At 43.8% G+C, this 1,849-nt stretch overlaps 1 protein-coding gene across 1 annotated transcript; it reads right to left on the bottom strand.

Annotated features, from left to right (window-relative positions):
- Positions 1-667: 667 nt before the first annotated feature.
- Positions 668-1,570, bottom strand: LOC132515902 (olfactory receptor 10J5-like). Its single transcript, XM_060142267.1, is given in 1 exon segment — positions 668-1,570. A coding segment is annotated over 1 exon segment (903 nt).
- Positions 1,571-1,849: the final 279 nt, after the last annotated feature.

Genomic DNA, 1,849 nt, shown 5'->3' with positions numbered 1-1,849 from the left:
AAAGTGCAGTTACAGAGAACAGCCACCAATACATTCTCTCCCAGCTTAGCCTCTAGGAACGACAGAGATTTTTGCCTTGATTGCAAAGAAGGAAGGGAGACACAGAGAAATGAATATTAACTAAGGAGCTAACATGGCTGGATAATGAAAGAAATGACCCTTTTTGCTGAGGCTGTTCATTCTTCAATCAGCAAGACTTAAGAAAATCGTTTCTGAAATGACTGTCACGGGGTAAGTGATTTAACTTCTGAGAATGAAAGCCATCCTCAGGCTGTCTCTGCAGCTTCATTTCCTAAGACCTCTTTCACATCTGTTCCAACTGCCTTTTCTCCACTTCTCCTTACCAGACTAGGTCAAGGATTTGACTGTCTGAGAGGAGCCAGGTAAAGTGAGGGCCAAAAGAGGTTTGCAAGCAGAACTCCTCAGGCACAGAAATAAGTAGTCTTAATCTGGCTTGGAATGATTCTTGTATCTGGTAACAAAATTTGACAGAGCAAAAACCTTGCTTTCTGCTTTTCCCTTAGAGCATGAGAAGGAAAAGCATTTCAACTCTTTGATATTATTCTCCACAAACATTGTATTTGATGAACTTGTGAATCATGGCATGCTTGTGAGTAGACACACATTACACTGGACCAAAGGCCTCCTGACAAAACAATTCAATCTGTTAAGAAATGTTTCTGCCCACAGCTCTGCATAGGGCATCCTTGACCTCGTTGCTCCTCAGACTGTAAACAACAGGGTTCAGCAGAGGAGTGATGATGGTGTAGGTCACAGAGCGAAGAAGATCTTTTTCTATTGCATTTTCTGACTTGGGCTTGAGGTAGGCAATGGAGGCACAGCCATAGTGGACCATGACCACAGTGAGGTGGGAGGCACATGTGGCAAAGGTCTTCTTCCAGCCCTTGGTTGACAGTATCTTAAGGATGGAAGAGATAATGAGGATATAGGAGGTGAAGAACAGGCCCACAGGAACAAAAATCACATATGAACTTACACCATAATTGATAATCTCATTGATAGTGGTATCAATGCTAGAAAGTTTCATGACTGGGTAAATGCCACAGAAGGGCAAATGGAACATGGCCATTATATGGAGAACTGCCATAACCAGACCAGTGCCAAAGGACACACAGACTAACCTAGCACACACTCCTTTGTTCATGAGGACTGTGTACCTCAGGGGCTTGCAGATGGCCACATAGCGGTCATAGCCCATAGATGTGATCAAGAAGCAATTATTAGTGGCCAAGATGACAGAAAAGAACATCTGGCTTGCACAGCCTTACAAGGAGATAGGCTGGTTATGAAAAATAAGACCAGAAGTCACTCGTGGGATGATGACCAATGTGTACATGGTCTCAGAACTAGCCAGCATGTTCAGGAAGAAGTACATGGGTATGTGGTGGTGAAGATCAACACAAATGATGGTCACAATGATGATGTTCCCAGCCAGAGTGAAAATAGAGATGGTAAGGAAAACCACAAAGAGGGTATTCTGGTGCGTTCCAAAGACAGAGAAACCCAGGAAGATGAATTCTGCCACTTCTGTGAAGTTCTTTCTCTGCATTCCACTATATCAGTGCCCTAAAGCAATAAAAGGAAGCAGTCATCAAGGGGAAAATTCCCATCAGCAACTGGACTTCACAGCAGGGACAATGACAGCTGAACTGAGAAAGTGAGTCCAATTCCCCCCTTGTGACCAACAAGCTCACGCATATGGCCCTGGCACAGAAAGAAAGATAACTACTTTTGTCTCTTTGGGGCTTATACATGTGAACATGATCAAGATGGAGCAAACTTCCCCTGTGCATGAAGACTTCCAAGCAAATGCTCACCACACACACAT

The sequence above is a fragment of the Lagenorhynchus albirostris genome, chromosome 2 (assembly GCF_949774975.1).
Source record: "Lagenorhynchus albirostris chromosome 2, mLagAlb1.1, whole genome shotgun sequence".
NCBI lineage: Eukaryota > Metazoa > Chordata > Mammalia > Artiodactyla > Delphinidae > Lagenorhynchus > Lagenorhynchus albirostris.
This window is presented reverse-complemented; position numbering and strand designations above follow the sequence as displayed.